This window comes from Magnolia sinica, chromosome 15 (genome assembly GCF_029962835.1).
Source record: "Magnolia sinica isolate HGM2019 chromosome 15, MsV1, whole genome shotgun sequence".
Taxonomy (NCBI): Eukaryota; Viridiplantae; Streptophyta; class Magnoliopsida; order Magnoliales; family Magnoliaceae; genus Magnolia; species Magnolia sinica.
The window spans coordinates 3,358,947-3,375,507 of NC_080587.1; the positions used below are offsets into that span (position 1 = coordinate 3,358,947).

At 39.8% G+C, this 16,561-nt stretch overlaps 1 protein-coding gene across 1 annotated transcript; it reads left to right on the top strand.

Annotated features, from left to right (window-relative positions):
* Positions 1-1,084: 1,084 nt before the first annotated feature.
* LOC131228090 (uncharacterized) lies at positions 1,085-4,834 on the top strand. Its single transcript, XM_058223920.1, has one exon. The coding sequence runs from the start codon at positions 1,085-1,087 to the stop codon at positions 4,832-4,834; it is 3,750 nt and encodes a 1,249-aa protein (XP_058079903.1).
* The last annotated feature ends 11,727 nt before the right edge of the window (positions 4,835-16,561 follow it).

Genomic DNA, 16,561 nt, shown 5'->3' on the forward strand with positions numbered 1-16,561 from the left:
AAATCATGACAGTCCGTTTAGGGACGCGGATTTCCTGCGAAAGCCTCTCGCAGGAAGTTCCTGCGCTGGGAACCCAGGTGGGGCCCAATGTGATGATTTTGAGAAATCCTCTCCGTACGTCTTAGGACATGAGGCCAAAAATGAACCGTACCCAATTCTCAAGTCGGCCGAAAATGTGAGAATTGAATTTCGACAGTTGAAATATTAGTGGGTCACAGAAGTTTTGAATCATTCTAATATTTGTTTTTTTAGTTCATCGCAGTAGGAATGACGTTATTAACGGTATGGATGTCATGGAAACATCTCTGTAGAACCCAGGGAGGTTTCAACGGTAGGAATTTCCTTAACCCTTTTTCCTTTAGTACGGCCCACTTGAGTCGTGGATCCTGCTCAATTTTGGTCTCATAGCCTCAAATGAGCTCACAAAACGGATGGAGAGGGTGGATTCCATAAAAACATCACGGTGGGCCCCACCTGGGTTCCCAGCGCAGGAACTTCGTATGAAAGGCTTTCGCAGGAAATCCGCGTCCTCAGTTCAGCAGGCAAGCTGCACTTCTTTTTATTTTATTTTATTTTATCGTAGCAGGCAAGCTGCACTTAGCCTGATAGTCTGTCATCCAATTAAATACTATACCCACTCTGATACTGCACCCATACCAACGTTCTGAAAGAATATTCTAAAATAAGGATGGTTAGGATCATCCAACTAGTGCAATTTAGCATCCGTATATAGGTCGGATGGACATTTCAGATCGGCAATATGAACTGTCTATGTGCCCCCAATACATAGGAAGTGCACTACAATACGGTGCACGTGAGTTGTGGCAAATCATCCCACAGAAGAAATGCATAAAAATCTACTATAACTAAGGAGCCTTCCTCGTAATGACCGGTCACTGCACAAAATCCAAACGTTAAAAAACAGATAAAAATACAAAATTGTAGTCACCAATGACAAGCTGGGACCGGAATCTCCAAGAATGGCAATCTTCCCTGATTTCATCACAAAACCAATCACAAGCTCTCATCACCCCCTCCCTCTCTCTCTCTGAATTGAATCCAAGAGCTACGAGTTTTGTGAGTCATGGCCATTTCAACACCTGAAGCAATGAATTCCAATCTGTGGAAGTTCTTAAGCGAGGAAGCATCCAAACAGGCTGGCACATACAAAATTGAAGTAGCCCAAAAGCCGACGATCATTCGAAAGATCACGTACCAACATGGCCCAAACATGTCCATTGATGTCGTCATTTGGGTGACGTCATTGAACCATCCGATCAAGAATCAGGTCCATGGAATCTTCTTTACCAGATCGGACCGTCGTGATGGGACCAAATTCTGCATTTTGCACTGCAAACTATTTGCCGACGAGCAGCCTCTGAATGCAAAAAGCTTGATCAGTGGCCTGCTAGTTGATGCGGATTCAAACGGTTTCCTCAAAAGATCGTTGGAAGAAGGATTTTCAGCTCTGGAAGTGCTGGTCAATTCAGCTGTGATCGAAGGTGCTGAAGAGGACCGTGAGAAGGCAGACAGCGTTATTCAAGAAATGGTAATACCGGACAGCTTCTTTCAAAACATGAAGGCTGCTCAAATCATCAGTCTCTCCCATGCAGGTATTTCATCACTTCCATCGTCTTTATTTAATTTAAGCGATCTTCGTGTGCTGATTTTAAGAGGCTGCCGGGAGCTATCAGAGCTGCCGCCCTCAATGGGGAAGTTCAAGAAACTTGAAGAGCTAGATGTATCGTATACTGGAATTCGTAATTTGCCGATGGAGGTGGGTGAGTTGGGCAGTTTAAGGAAACTAGGACTAAGGGAAACACGGCTCAAAACAATCCAATTTGAAATCTCCAAGTTACATGCTTTGGACGATCTGGACATGTTTAAATGCTCCATCACATGGGTCGGTCACCACGATAATATCGACAAAGGGTCTAGATTGTTGGATGTGACTTGTGGGGTGAGTTTGAAGGACATCATCAATCTTGCAAGCTTGACTAGTCTGCAAATAATGGTTGAGAAATTTGAATCCATTGATGTGGAGATCATCGGACGGTTGAGGAGATTGAGAAGATTCCATTTGGTGATTGGCCCGGCTTCCAGGGTCTGTCACTGCGATGATTTTCTTGAAGAAAATTATGACAAGGTGTTGGTTATTTCATTCTGCAAATGCGAATCTGTTGATGAGTTCGGCGCTTTGAGTGATTTGGAGTGTCTGATTATGGAGACATGCTGTCGGTTGACCACGATTTCTTCGTTGGTGGGGCCGCAGAGTAGGTTGAGAGATCTTAGAATCGAAAACTGCGATAATGTAACAGAGATGATTGGAGGCCGAGATGATGGTCAACTGAAGAAGTTAGAGAATTTAAGCCTGGTTTCATTGCCGCTTCTAGAAGAAGAGCTAGAACTCGGAGAAAATCTGCGGAGCATTCGAATCACTAGATGCTCAAAACTTAAAAATCTTTGGAATTCGCTTAACAGAAATCAAAGAGTGAAAGATCTCTTTGTAGGAGAGTGTGAAGGAACAGAGGCATTGGGGGACAATCAGTTTGCAGAGTTGGAGAAGCTGAGCATCTATTGCCTACCACTATTGAACAGCATCGGTGTTTTCCGCAGTCTAAAATCTCTACATGTTTGGAGATGCGCAGAATTGAAAAGCTTCCCATTTGGATTTCAAAGGCTCGAGAACTTGCAAGTACTTGATGTGAGCGACGTGTGCAATGTAGAGCAACTAATAGATTGTGAATTCGAAGAAGGCATTACAGTTCTACCAAGACTAGGAGACTTGCAGCTTAGGAGATTACAGAGTTTCAGAAGTATATGGGAAGGGAAATTGAGAGGTGGGTCTCTTGGGAATTTAGGAAAGATGACGGTCTCCAGCTGCCCAAAGCTGAAGGCTCTTTTCTCATCTGGCTTTGGGATGCTTGGAAAACTGAAGAAAGTTCGTGTTGATGACTGCGACGAGCTAGAGAAGATAGTTGAAGAGGCAGCAATGGAAGATGAAGGAATTACATTACAGAGCTTGGAGAGATTGGAGTTGGCAAACATTCCAAGACTTTCAAGTATTTTTGCAGTGAAATCGGGAGTCGGGGCTCTTGAAAATCTTGTGGTTTTGTACTTGAGTCATTGCTCGGAATTGAAGGTTGTCATTCCACCTTCTTCACACGGGCTGCTTCCAAAACTGAACCACATCTATGTAGGAGACTGTGAGAGGGTCGAGCAGATAATTGGAGGTGAAGGGGTTTTAGAGAATGCACTGCCGAGCTTGGAGAATATCCTGATTGTTAATCTATCAAGGCTACAAGCGCTTTGGAAAGGTGAATTGCAAGATGGGTCTCTCAAGAGCTTGAAATTGATCGATGTGGCGAAGTGCCCGGAATTGAAGAACCTACTTTCATTGGGTTTAGATAGGCTTGAGAAGCTTCGCCTGATTCGAGTGAATGACTGCGATGGGTTGGAAACTATAGCGGCGAAAAACCCAATTGATGCATTTGCATTGCCAGCTCTTGAGTCACTATGTCTTTCGAATTTGGGAGCATTGAAGATGCTTTGGAGGAATGGGATGGAAATGGGTGCTTTACGAAGCTTGCAGACATTAAAGTTGGGCAATTGTACAAGACTGGAAGCTCTTTGGGATGGAGAATTGGAAGACGGAGTGCTATCGAGCTTGAAAAGCGTTAGTGTTTGGAAATGCCCGGAACTAAAGATCCTGATCCCTAGTAATCTTCGGAAACTAGAGAAATTAGAAGACATTCATGTAAATGATTCTGGAATTGAAATGATCACGAGAGAAACCTTGCAAGAGAGTGCTCTACAGAGTTTGAAGGAGATCGAACTTCAAAGTCTACCAAGATTAGAAGTCCTGTGGGTGGAAGGAGAGCTTGGATCTGATTCTTTGAAAGATCTAAAAAAGGTGTTCTTGAAAGACTGCGAATTGTTGAAATCTCTCCCATTTGGTTTGATTAAGTGCCGGAATTTGGACGCGTTAGTAGTAGAAAATTGTGTGAGTATAGGTACAGTAGTAAGCCAGACACATGTAAATGTATTCCCAATGCTGGCCAGTATGCGTCTTCGAACACTGCCGAAATTGAAGGCGATTTCAGAGAAGAAAATGGGAGTTGGGTGTCTTGAAAACTTGGAATACTTAACACTAACACGAATTCAAGGCCTGAAGTCACTTCCACCTGATTTGCGCATGTTACAAAAGTTGAAGCAGCTAAATGTGACAGAATGCAATGAAATGGAGGCCTTGATCACAGGCGGGCCGTGGGAAGAAGACCTGCTACCTAGCTTAATGCACTTAGATATCAGAGATCTGCCAAAATTGAAGATCATTTGGGAGGCAATGCCAGGGACGGTTTCGATGAAAAATCTAAAAGGGTTCTATGTGAAAGGATGCAAAGTGCTGGATACTCTTCCGTACGGGCTGATGAAACTCGATAAGCTAGAACAACTCCATGTAAAGAACTGTGATGAAATGGAGACGGTATTCCGAATGGAAGGAGAAGAGACTGCAATGCTGCCGAGCGTGATTGAAGTGAAGCTGGAAAAGATGCTGAGGTTAAGGAGAGTTTGGGAAGGAAGGGCTGATTTGCCAAAATTGAATTATGTGACTGTGATTGACTGTCCTAAGCTAAAGAATCTATGTTTCGCAATGAATTCATCGGTTTTAGAAAGTATCAGCGGAAGTAAAGATTGGTGGGACACTCTAGAGTTCGAGGCTGATGTGAGGTTGGATCTACAGAAATGTTTCAAACCATGGCCGATGGAGCAACCCGAAGTGCTAGACCAATGTTTCATCCGCAGGCGCCCATACCGTAGACTCTCTTCCTGAGCAATGCTACTTGTGAACTCCTCCGCAAACACAAAATTCAAGTGGACCTCATGTTCCAATATGGCATCCATGTGAACTGTCTGGATCATTCATCAGGACTGCTGAACAATAAATGATACTTAGCCAAGAGTCAGGCTAGTTCACTCATCTGGTGGGCCATATCTCCATGCAAATATAGATGGTTGGAAGAGGATGACCATTGTTGGACAGTCGACATACAAGCATGGCCCATGTAATGAGTGGACCAATCTGGTTTTTTGGGCCAATGCACATTTCCTTTCGGCGCCCCCGCATGATGAGCGCTTCATATATCACATGAGGATGCTGTATTGGTACATTTGGGTTCCTTGTTCAGGCTTGACCCCGAGGTTCTTGATTGACAACGGAGCGGACTTATCACTCAGCTATAGTTGGTGGGTCCATGAAGAGAAAAGAAGGGTGTTTTGTTCTGTAATTGGGAATAGAAACAGATTAAAGTAGTTAGGATTAGGTAAAGGGGATACAAATCATGTTTTGAAATTGTTGTAATTTGTTTTTGGACATAATAGAAATTCTCTGGATCATCTTCTCCCGTGGATGTAGTCACTCACCGTGGCGAACCACGTAAATCTGTCTCTCTTGTTGTTATGTACCTTGCTTTCTATTTTCTTTTTTCTGTCCTGGTTTCATATGATGGTTTCATTGTAAGGGAATGTTTGGTACCCTACTGAATTGAATTGTGAAGACAACATAGAGAGTGAAATGATGCTTGCTAGTAATTCATAAAATGGCGAGTGTATCCCTCAAATCACAATTACATTAGGGGCTTGTTTGGTTTTCCAGTTACAACGGTGAATGGCCATAAATGGGTAATGATTATTTATTCTTGTAATTGTATGATGACGTCACTTAATTTGATTGCAATGATGATTTTGTTACATTGTTTGTTTCCCCTGGAAACCATGGTAAAAATGATTGTTTCGTAGTGTAAAAAAAATAAAATGTAATGATTATAAGTTACTTTACCTACTTCCTTTACAAGTGTGTTTGAGTCTTGATTTACAAGCCATAATTCCTGTTTAAACAAATGATAATGATAGATCATTTACATTGCATTTAATAGGAAATTGGAAAACCAAAAGGTCTTAGGGCTTATTCGGATGTCTGTTGCATTTGGCTTTAAGTTATAAAGTGATTACAGGAAGTTGCAATCTGCAAGGCGCAGGTTGCTGGCCCGAGAGAGAGAGAGAGAGAGAGAGAGAGAGAGATGTGATACCAAAATTAAGCATCTTTGAAGCTAAACTATCAGAAGGGAAATGAGGCTAAAATCCTCTGATTTTCTTATAAGCTCACAATGAGGCTCAAATCTACATATTTACTTATAAGGCTTACTATTGAGACTAAAATCATCTGATTTAGCTATAAAGCTCATATAGACCTTCTAAGGTTACCTATTCCTTTTCACAATCCATTTGGGTGTGAATTTCTTAGCTCCCGGACTAATGCGTTTCATGATGATGCCTGGATAAAAAGTTATGATTGTTTTACAGTCAATACTTCAAATGGTAATTTTTCCTTATCTAGAATGAATTTCTTCAAATTGAATGTCCCTGGGGATCAATTACATTATGTTGTATATAGGATTGGCCCAGTTCTAACAGACTACTTTCGCTTTTGTTCGAGCTTCTTTTGGTCTAGCTGTGCTAAGAATGCCTCCACTGCTTGCTCTACATCACTCATGTAGAGAGAGAGAGAGAGAGAGAGAGAGAGAGAGTCTCGTAAGTAAACGTGTCCTGGTGAGACACTCTCATCGCCACAACAGAGACAACCTATTAAAGTTTGATTTGAACCATTTTACCATTCAAAGTAGGGAAAGCTATTTGGATGGTAATCAATTGATACATCATCAATCCACACGTTTTGTGAAGATTTCTCTAGCATACTTGGATTCCATGGGCTGTATCACATCATCTCAGGACAAAATTAAGCCGACTGATCTTGAAAGGTAAATTAATGGGGTGGAGATAGGGCATGGCTTCTATATCGTGAACTTACTTTTCAAGGTCGAGGAATATGGCATAGCTTTTGTCCCTGACTTATTGAGAAGATAGGACATCACTTTCTCGGTAGACCTGACAGTTCTTTCCAACGTTGGATGAAGACAGATAATTAGATCAAGACCATTATTTTCTACTGCCATCTTTGCCGTCAGATCTGGGAGTGAAGAGGCTCATCCTCTAGAATGTACCGTTGATTTGAATGTGCACTTCTGCATGCGGTCTGTTATTTAGTTGCATCAGTCTATTGGTGAGGATGTTGATCTGGTCATCCAATTCTACAATTCATGGCCTAATAATTAAGTTGAAAAAGATTAATGAAACAAAATTTCTTGAATGTTTTTGTTAACAAAATCAAGATGTTATTGTTGAATCTATGGGATGAATGACCCAGGCCAGACAAAATCAATATTTGGAATAGGAAAAATCTATTGTTGTTGCTGCAATTAGAGCTGGGCATCTAGTCTAGTCGGACTGAGTTAGGGTTGACCCAACTCGATCTAGTTTTGAAATATGCCTGACTCGAACTCGACCTGACTCGGTAGTGAGTCCAGCATGACTGATCTGATCCGAGTCCGTGTTTGGCCTGGACTAATCCAGACTGCGTCCGACCTGGTCACAATACTGAGTTGGGTTGAGTCGGCACCGAGTTGAGTCGGGTGCAGAGAGTATCAACGGGCTGAAATCATAACTCAAAACCAGATTCACTTGCCAGAATTGCAACATCTCCATCAGCTACATGGCATCTCAGATTTGAAATGTCAGATCTGACACACACACACACACACACACACACACGAGTTGAGTTTTGTATCGAGTCAAGTCAGTATCAAGTTGGATTTTGGGTTGAGTCGAGTTACTGGGTGACTCGAACTCGACTCGGTTTGAGTTCAGATTGGATGAAGTCAACTCGATTTGGATTGAATCACCCCACTCGGTTCAGATCGAGTCAGATCTGAACGAGTTCGACAAGTCAAGTTCGCCGAGTCGTGCCCAGCTCTAGCTGCAATGGAGGTTTTAATGTGCGGGAGGTGGCTGATCGATTGGATACTTGTGAGTTTTGGGCTCGCTGGTGTGATATTAGATTATTAGATCGACCTTCTAAGGGGCGCAGGGTCCAAAGCAACTGGTGGGCACGGATTGGGTACTACATGCAAGGATGTGGCTAGAGATCTGGGGCTTTGTGGGGCCATCGTGGTATATGTGTTTTATCCACATTGTCCATCTATTTTGACAGATAATTTTAAGGCATGAACCCAAAAATTAAGCAGATTGAAGGTTCAAGTGGACCACACCACATGAAGCAGTGGGAAGTGAACTCTTATTGATGAAAACATCCTAGGGCGCACTAGATATTCGATCTAACATATTTTAACCATCAACATCATACATATTAGATAGACCCATCCACCAATTTTCTTCAATTTCCCATGTTAATCAAACAGCTGTGACTATCCCATCAAAGTTTGATTTGGACCATTGTACGGTGAAAAATATTGAAAACTATTTGCATGGTAATCAATTGATGTATTATCATTTCATGCTTGGGTTCCATGGGTCCTCACTCTTGCCCTGATGGGAGACTCAGAAGAGTTTCAACACCTGGTTAAGGGTTCCAGTATCAATTGATGAAATTCCACTACGGTGTGTCCATCTATTTTTTAAGATCATCTTAGAATATGAACCCAAAAATGAGATAGATCCAAGCCTTAGGTGGACCACACAATGGGGATTGAATTCCTACCATTAAAAACTTCTAGTAAGTGGCAAAAGTTTTGGAGCAAAATAATATTTGTGTTTCCTTTCATCTGGTTATAAATCAGTTAGATGGCAAATAAACATCATGGTGTGCGTGTTTGGGCCGTGGGATTAGAAGGGATTAGGTGGGATGGGATTCAAAAAACATAATTATTACCCATGGCAGGGATTGTCGCCAGTGCCATGGGATAAGATTAATGCCATGCTTTGTTGGTAATACGGTGGTACCTTGAATGGATATACCCACCATCATTTGAAATTATTGAGAATAACACATATGTGCTATATCTAAACTGTTCATTTGTATTGTAACCTCATTTTATAGCATGGGCCTAAAAAAGAGGTAGATCCAAAACTTATGTGGCCCCAAAGAAGTTTTCAATGGTAAGTATTCAATCCCCGTTGCTTTCTATGGTGGGGTCCACTGCAACTTTAGATTTACCTGATTTTTTTGGCCCATGCTCTAAAATAATCTCGAAAAATGGGTGGCCGGTGTGGATATAGCCCACACATCATGGTGGGACCTACACAACTTGCTAACATTGAGTGAAATTGGCATGGAACCAATGCAATTCTATCTAATCTAATTCCAAGCTTTTCCATTCTTCCCAAACATGGGGAGGAATTGGCACAGGACCAGATGAATCCCATCCCGCCTAATCCCTTCTAATCCCACTGCCCAAACACGCCCTAGATCTTGCACTAATCCACTGACGCAGCTATTATTACTTTGAAATCCGTGTAATCCACTCTAATCCCATCCAATCTGCCCGGCCAAACAGGCCCCGGCATCTCTCCCCATTGGATGAAGACAGGACGCGACTATGAATTACCCGAGTAACACCTCAATGGGTGTTAACCTGACCATATGGGGCCCACCGTGATGTATTTGTTGTATATCCATGCTTTCTATCTGTTTTTCCATCTCATTTTAGGACACAATCCCAGACCTTAAACCTTAAGAAGATCCAAATCTAAGATGGAGCACACCACTAGAAAGCGTGACAAATGACTATTAAAAGCTTTTTGTTGGCCACAAAAGTTATGGATCAAGCGGATCTTTGTATTTGTCCATCATCCTGATTTTCTTGACATTATTAACAGGTTGGATGAAAAACAAATATTATAAAAACCTTACGATGGGCCCTCTGGAATTTTTAATGGTGAGCTACTAAAAAACCACTTTTTTCCTGTGGTGTAGTTCACCTGCTTGATTTTTGTGACCAGTCACTAAAATGGGCTGGAGAAAGAGATGGATGGAGTGTATATACAACACATCGTTAAGGTAGGCCCCACAATAAGGGTGACACCCGCAAAGATTACCCTAATCTTAGTGGAAACCGAAGTCTAGCCAAGAGTCAACATTCAATAATGAAATTCTTCTCCAATGGGCCCTCGGTGGAAGAAAATTGTTGAAGCGGATTGGGTGGTGTGCCACACACCACCGACTTTGGTAGTGGGTTTACATCACAAAGTTCTGTGAGCCCCACGATGATGTGTGTTATATCCTTACCGTTTATCTATTTTGTGAGATCATTTTAAATAATGGGCCCCCAAATAGAGTAGATACAAAGGTCAGGCAAACCACACCACAAAAAGCAGTGTGGGCAATAATTTTCACTGTTGAAACCTTCCCAAGGCCCACTATAATGTTTATTTTCCATATAACCTGTTTATAAGGCTACACAATACTGGATGAGGAGAAAAAAAAAAACAAATATCAAATTTCAATGACCCCAAAAAGTTTTAAATTATATATATATATATATATATATATATATATATATATATATGGGAAATGGTACTATGAGGTCGACCTCATGGGAAGTTCCCCTGAGGTCGAGCTGTATGGACCCCACTATGATGTGTGTCGAACATCAACAAAGTGCATTTGATGTGTCCCCTTTAGTTTATGGGTATCCTAAAAATCAGCATTATATGGAACTTAGGTGGGCCAAACCATTTAAAATCATGTGAAGACATGCCTAAAACATATAAAAGTACTTGGTGGGCCTACCTAAGTTTTTGATGCAGTTGAAACTTGGTTTGACTGCTCATCCAAGTGGGACACACACAATGGATGGTCTTGAATTTTGAACCACATCTCGGTGGGCCCAATAAACAATTATAAAGGTTTTAATGGATGAGTAACTCCTCTCAATTGTTATATGTGGTGTGGCCCACCTAAGTCATGGATTGAATTGATTTTTAATACTGTCCCACTATGGAATGGTGCATCTGGCTGATGGGGTTGATATTCGACACACATCAGCCCACACAGCTCGACCTCACGGGAAGTTCCAATGATGTCGACCTCACAAGACCATTTCCACACACACACACACACACACACACACACACACACACACTATATATATATATATATATATATATATATATATATATATATAGGTTGGAAGGTAAATAAAGATTAGGGAAACATTAAGGTGGGCTCTAGGAAGTTTTGGATGGTAGAGTGCTCATCACCGCTATATATCATAGTATAGCCCATTTGTGAAACAGATGGACAGAGTGGATATATAATAAATACATCAAGGTAGACCCACGGTAAGGGCCGCACCTAATCCGCTCTCATCAATCTACCGTCAATGGAGGAAATGTCTAATGGAGACCTATCTAAATCGGGAGAGCGATTAGATGCGACACCAGGCTCACAGTTGCGGCACTTACCGTGGGGCCCACCTTGATGCATATATTTTTTATCCACACTGTCTATTGTTTTTGCAAGATTATTTTAGAGCAAGAGATGAAAAATAAAGCAGATCCAATTCTCAAGTGGACTATAACTAGAAGTGGGCATCGAGTCAAGTCGGACTGGATTGGGTCCAACTCGACCCAATCCAATTTTTCCAAGACCCTGACCCGAACTCGATTCAATCCGAATCCTTGCTAGCCTGACCCGAATTGAGTCCGATTCGGTGAGGGAAACCAAACCAAGTCGGATTCAGTTGAGTCTATCCAGTCGATTTGGACCGAGCTGAATCAAGATTGGGAGAGAGAGGGAGAAAAAGGAGGAAAGAAAAAAGGAGAGGTGGGAAAGAAGGAGAGAAAGGAGGAGAGAAAGAAGGGGAGAGAAAGAGGGAGAGATAGGAGGAGAGATGAGTGGGTGCGGCACTGTTCGGGTAGAGAAAGAGAAGGGAGGGATTAGGGCTTCGTTAGGGTGAGGCGGGTAGTAAAAAAATAAAAATAAAAAGTATTACTTATATAGTACCTGACTGAATCGGATCGGATTCATTTGGATCGGATAGGTCCGGATTGACCACGATCCGAACTTGATCCGATGTACTATCGGATCTGAGTGGTCCTACTCAAACTGCACTGATCTAGGCCTTCGGTTCGGTTCGGATCGAGTCGAATACGCCGAATCGAGTTGGATTCTGCCCAGCTCTAACTATAACATAAAAAATAGTGGTGATTGAAACCCTACCATTAAAAGCTTTTTAGGTCCACTGTAATAATGTTTGTTTGCCATCCAACCCCCTGTGGATGAATTAGCGGGATACAGATTTCCCGTGAGAGCCTCTGGCAAGAAGTTTCTTGCCGGGTGGGGCCATTGTTAGAAATCTACCCCATCTATCCATTTTGGGAGCTTTATTTTAGGACATGTGAACAAAAATAAAGTGGATCCAAAACTTAAGTGAGTCACACAAGAGGAAAAATTGGAGAAAGAAATTCTTACCGTTGAAACCTTCATGGGCTCCGCCTTGATGTTTCTATGCCATCCAAACTGTTTATAAGGTCGATCCCATTTGGATGATGTGAAAATAAAAAAACAAAAAAAAAAAAAAAAGAAGCTTAATACGAAACTTTTGTGGCCATAAGATTTTTCCAACTGTGCTCACTGAATCCCCATTGCTTCCTCTCGTGTGGTCCACTTGAGTTTTGGATCCACCTTATTTTTGGTCGCATGTCTCAAAATGAGCTCGAAAAAGGGATTGACAGGTGGATTTCTCACAAACATATTAGTGGGCCCCACCCCGATCACTGCGCAAGAACTTACTACCAAAGGCTCTAGGCAGAAATCCGCGTCCAAATTAGCAATATTATTGTGGACAACACCTATCTTCATTTAAATACGTTCACATGTACTCCACCAATTCTCGTGTGTTCTTATGCAATGATGTTCATTGAACGGGTTAGAACGGGGACAGAAAGGGAGGCAGTACTATCATTCAAGGATATGCTTGGATTTTGGGCTTAACCCCTTAAATTAGATGGAAAAACGGATGGATAGCTGGATAAACCACATACATTCAAGGTGGGGCCCAACTGAGTTTACTCAGTACGATAAGATCGTACTAAGTAACTCAATACGCAATCTAATTTCTACTATCATTTGGCAAAGGTCAAACTAGAAGGGGTCAAATTATAATATCTGTGGTGAAGCAAGGGTAAAGTTGACTTTTTAATAGCTAACCACTTCATAGTTAATCATCTTTCACCCTAATTGACTGCAAGATGTATATAAAATAAGCAGACAAGTTTTTAAAAATAGTGTAAAAGCCCAAGGTTTTCAATCTATAGCCTAAAAGTCAGGCGACTTAATGGAAAAATCCATTTTTTTCAATTTACAACATACTATACCATTGTAGTACACATTCACATTATGCTTCCAAGTGGAATAGGTAGACCCATGTACATTAATCAACTATATGTACCTTGAATATCAACATTAGTCATATAGCTCTAAGTTTTCAATTTTTTCTTATACTAATGGCTTAATTGATGGAACTTCTTGGTAGTGGGTCCTAGTTATTGAATGACTTATGTTTATGCACTCCACATATGACAGAGGCCTATTCTTTAGGTGGGCTCTAGTTGGTATATTGTTTCAGTGATCTGGTAGGTCACGTGTGCATGTTGAACGTGGATCATTGGTAAATCCTGTAACCGTACCTTTTTTTCTAATACAACTTTGGCACACGGTTTATGGTAAATTCTTTAATTGTCATTTTTCTTTACTTAGTGTTTTAAATAGCTACGTTATGTAATGTGTAACTTATATATGTTATGTAATGTGGCTTAGCCTTAATGTCACATAACTCATGAAAATACCTTAAGTAGTATATAAATATCACTACATAATAATTTGTATACGTTACGCATTATGTAAACTATACTACACACTACGTAAGTTACATTACAAGTTATTTTTCACTATAATATTAAAATCAATTATTGTTTTCAATGATTTATTATATTTTTCTCTTTTCAATCAAAATTATTTAATCTTTATATAATTTTAGTAAAAATAATATAAATAACGATATTAAATCTATTTCGTTGCTCTTTCTTTACTTTTATATTTAATTAGTGATTACCCTTTCCTATTACTTAATGTTGCGTTGCACCAAATATCATAAAAAATTGTTAAATTTTATTATTAATCGATGTACTTTGGTAAATATCATGATATTAGTTTAATGAAGTGTAAACTTGATTAAAAATTTAAAAGTAGTATGTAGCTTATACCTCACATTATGTAGCTTATATCTCACGCTTCATAGGGGTGAACGTTGCGCTATATGCTATTCGTTATTCAAAACACTGTCTATACAACTCTTACATACGTAATTTAGATAAGACTATCTAAATTCTAAGCCATAACATATTCTTAGATGTAAGTGAGAGTAGGATTTCAATAGATACTCAAGTAATTAAAAATAGTAGTAATAATAAGATCAGAAATTAGTATTGACTTTCCAACAAAACTTCATAGCATATCAATTGATGTTAGAAATTTTAAACTTTAGAAAAAATATAATTGTTATTTACTTGTTTAAATGGAATATTCTCTCTCCCTTTTTCAAAATTCAACCTCTACTTTTATTTATATCTAAATAGTAGCTTACGGTCAACTGTAATGTGTACAAATTACAGAGTATGTAATGGGCGGTAAAGCATCTACACAAGGTGATGTTTACAGTTATGGAATCCTTCTATTGGAGATGATAATTGGAAAGAGGCCAACTGATGACATGTTTGAAGACAATCTAAGACTTCATAATTTTACAAAGTTAGCATTGTCTGAACGAGTCATGGAGATTACAGATCTAATTCTCTTAGAAGAAGACGAAGTTGTTCAAGACAATGAAAACCATATCAGTACAAAAAATAGAATGAGTGAGTGCTTGATTTCAATAGTCAAAATCGGTGTGTTGTGCTCTGCAGAATCTCTAAGAGAACGAATGGAGACAAAAGATATTATCACAAAAATGCATGCAATCAAGGACATGTATCTTGGGGTCAAGATTCACCGAAATAATCAATTTAGGCCATAGATGCTCAGTGAAGGCCCGTTTTACCTTACCAATTACTGAGATATTATTGATAGTTATGTTGAGAAAGATTTTAGAATAAAATAAGTTTATTGGAACAAGCTTTAGATATATTTAGTCTTGGCTTAGGAGTGTGCTTGTACTAATGGTTTATGCAAGGGAAGATGTTTTTCTTTTTCTTTAATTTGTATCATGAATGTTATAGGATAATGATATCATCATATTATAATAAGAAGACTATTGGGTTACTAAGATGTTTAATTATGGAATCATTTTATAGATTTTTTTTCGAAATACCATGACAATCTAGCAGAAGTATGTTAGCAATTGAACCATATCCACTGGACGGTACTCTCAGGAAGTATTCATCCAACAAGTCCTGACATGAATTAATTTATTTTCTTGATGAATATGAATTATTATTGTTCTTGTTTCAAATCCTTGTGCACCGTCAAAAGTTACACATGCCTAGGTGGTAGACTCACGAGAGTTTCAATAAAAGGTCATGAGTTTGAGTACCCATGGTGGTGAAATCTCACTGTGGTGTGAGTGCGTGTGTATTAAAAAAGTGCTCGTATACACCTCCAATAAGAGTATCAGAATCATGCAAACATTGTAACGTCTTTTCTCATCTCAATAATATGTAATATGTATTTTATTTACATGTATATTCTCATGTATAATTGTTTAGATTTATACAACCAATCATATTTTAATCTCAGTTAGGTATCTTTAAATACAGGTAGTAATCTTCTCCATATGTAGTTTTCTAATATCCTCAATATACACAAGTGAAATTCATCATTCTTTATCGAGTATTAGGGATGATTTTGGGACCTGATTGTTTTGGCCAAAATTTGTGATAAATTAAAGAAATTGTGTCATTATTATGATTTTACCGTAGTCAAATCAAATAGAGAAATAGTTCATCAAATGCATATGTATTTATGAGATGAGTGAAAGAATTTGTAATGATATTATTTTGGTGATATTTGACATTGAGTAACTTAAAATATCATTATTATAAATTTTATTGTGAAATAAATCAAAATACGATGACCAGTAGGCTCGCTGACATGTGTCCCACTACGTGAAAATGGGCAACAAACGATGAAAAATTTTGACAAAAGTTGCCATCAAATGTGGTTTTAGTTATTCAACGACAAATGACGTTGAGTTTTTGAAATTATGTATAAAAAGAAAAATTGGACAAGAGAGCTACCACCCTTCCCCCCCCCCCCTCCCCCCCCCCATATATATATATATATCCCCGTTCAGCATTGCTTTCCCTTTCTCTCTCCCTCTCTCCCCTTCGGCGTTGCCCCTCGGCTCTCTCTCTTTCTCTGCTGTCTCTTTTGGTGATTTACTAGTGATCTTTCAGCACGCTCTCTCTCTCTCTCGCTAAGCTCTAAACCTAGCTCGTTAGCTCTTTTATACTATCGATTAGTGGTCCAAAAAAGGACCGGCAAGTGGACCCACTAGATGGTGATGCTCCCTATTCCATACATATGGGACCCATTATTCAAAGATCATGACCATTAATTTGCGAAGCCATGCATGGCAGCATACTCCCATATGTTGACTTCCAGCGTAGGTAACAGACACTCTATGCCACATCTAGCTGAAGTGACATA